At 37.2% G+C, this 2,238-nt stretch overlaps 1 protein-coding gene across 1 annotated transcript; it reads right to left on the bottom strand.

Moving 5' to 3' along the window:
* Nucleotides 1-1,092: 1,092 nt before the first annotated feature.
* Nucleotides 1,093-1,902, bottom strand: LOC112091432. Its single transcript, XM_024165101.1, has 2 exons — nucleotides 1,390-1,902; nucleotides 1,093-1,314 (listed from the first exon to the last, which is right to left on the bottom strand). The coding sequence occupies exons 1-2, from the start codon at nucleotides 1,900-1,902 to the stop codon at nucleotides 1,093-1,095; spliced, it is 735 nt and encodes a 244-aa protein (XP_024020869.1).
* Between the last annotated feature and the right edge of the window lie 336 nt (nucleotides 1,903-2,238).

Below are 2,238 nucleotides of genomic sequence, written 5' to 3'. Positions count from 1 at the left end.
TATTCAGAAGATAACATGTAGTTTGTCAAGCATATCCCCAGAAAATTATAGGCAATGTCGAATAACTTATCATGGATCATACCATATCCAACGAGATCCTATTTCTTCTCTTAGCTACACCATTCTGCTGTGAAGTGCCTGGTGCAGTCAAATGGGATAAAATCCCATTCTCTAATAAGTATCCAGTGAACTCATCAGAGAGGTATTGTCCACCTCGATTGGATTGAAGTGTCTTTATGGGTTTACCTAATTACTTTTCTACTTCAGCCCGAAACTCCCTGAATTTATCAAAAGCTTCACTTTTGTGGTGCATCAGGTACACATAACCATATCTTGAGTAATCGTCAATAAAAGTGACGTAATACTCATACCCTATTCTCGCCTTGATGTTCATGGGACCACAAACATCACTATGCGTAAGTTCAAGAACCTCTTCAGCTCTATTGCCCTTAGACCCAAATGGTCTTTTGGTCATTTTGCCCTCCAAACAAGACTCACATTGGGATAATGACCCAACCTTTAAAGAACTTAAAGGCTTATCCCTTAACAATCTCTATATCCTATTAAGGCTAATGTGACCAAGTCGCAAGTGCCAAAGATATGTCTCATTAGAGTGAGAAGTTTTTAGCCTTTTAGAGTTATTAACAACTTCAATGTTCAACAGTGAGTCCATCTTTGGTTTGATAAAATATAGATTTCTTTTCCTCCATCCATCACAGATACAAGACTTGTTTTTATGAATCACAACTTTATTATTAAAAGAAACTGAATAAGAATCCTTAAATAAACAAGCGACATAAATAAGATTCCTCTTAAATTGAGGAACATAAAAAGAGTCTAAGAAAAATAAACTCCTATAACTATCAAAGTAAAGATAGACGTCTCCCACTGCTTCAGCCAACACAAGAGTTTCATCGCCTATCCTCAACGTGAAGCTCTCATTTAGAAGACTTCTCATTTTCTTGAACCCCTACAGAGAAACACACACATGATTAGTTGCTCCAGAATCTATGACCCAGTTGTCACTGCATTCCTCAACTAGACATACTTCCACAATCAAAAGATCACACTTACCTCTTTTGCCTTTAGAGGCTAGGTAGTCCTTGCAATTTTCTTCATGTACCCCACTTTCCCACAATGAAAGCATTTGAGCTTGTTCGGGTTCTTCTTCTTCTTCTTGTTCTTGTCCTTGTTTGGCGGAACTGAAGAACTCTCTTTCTTGGCTCCTTGCTTCTTCTTTCCATTCCCTATAGAGGGTTTGGAGGAAGATGCCTCAGCCAAGTTGGTCTCCATAATAGTTGATCCCTTGATCATCTGCTCAAACTTTTGAAATTCTTGCATCAACTCTGTCAAGGCTATATTCTATTTAGCGCTCAAATTAAACGTTACCCTAAATGGAATATACTCCTTCAAAAAAGTCTCAAAGATCATGGTCAATTGAGACTCAGCATCGATGTCAGCCCTATTGGTCTGAGCATCAGCCAAATAGCTTATCACCTTCAACATATATTCCTTTATGGAAGACCCTGCCTTCTGTCTACAATTGATGAGGTTACTCAGGGCTTCCCGACGTTTTTTAGCGGCTTGACTACTGAACATGTCCTCAAGATTATCCATAATCTGACGAGTAGTTGTGTAATCTTCATGTTGCGCTTGAAGCATAGCAGACATGCTTGCCATCATGTAACAGTGAGCCATATCGTCATAGTCCTTCCATCGTTGATACGCTAGAGAAACCTCATTAGGAGCATCAACAGGTGGTTCAGGAGGACAAAGGGTGTTTAGTACGAAATTCAATTTCTCAAAGGTTATGATGATCTTTAGGTTCCTTTTCCAATCGGTAAAATTCTTGCCAGTTAAAGTGTGTTTGTTAAGTATTGATGATAATGCGCTAGCAGACATTTTAATCTACAATAAATATTCATATATCTAATATAAACAAACTTGCATAAATATTTAGTAATTAAACATATATACATATTATAATGCAACCAATATGTTTGTGTGTCAAAACCTTGAAAAAAATCACAACCTTACAAGGATAATTCCCAACACAAAATTTTGTAAGCCTCCTAGAGGAGAGATCATGCAAAGTTTAGTTAGAAACACGGATCCCCTCGATCAATATATACCATCCGGATCTAGCTTTGTCCAGTACATATTGATAATCATTTTCTTTGCCCATTAATTTAATTAACAGAGCTACTACGGAAAATTGATAATTAAATTAATCTTGAG

Source organism: Morus notabilis, unplaced genomic scaffold (assembly GCF_000414095.1).
Source record: "Morus notabilis unplaced genomic scaffold, ASM41409v2 Scaffold979, whole genome shotgun sequence".
Taxonomy (NCBI): domain Eukaryota; kingdom Viridiplantae; phylum Streptophyta; class Magnoliopsida; order Rosales; family Moraceae; genus Morus; species Morus notabilis.
Note: the sequence above shows the minus strand (reverse complement) of the source record. Positions and strands in the feature narration are given on the sequence as shown.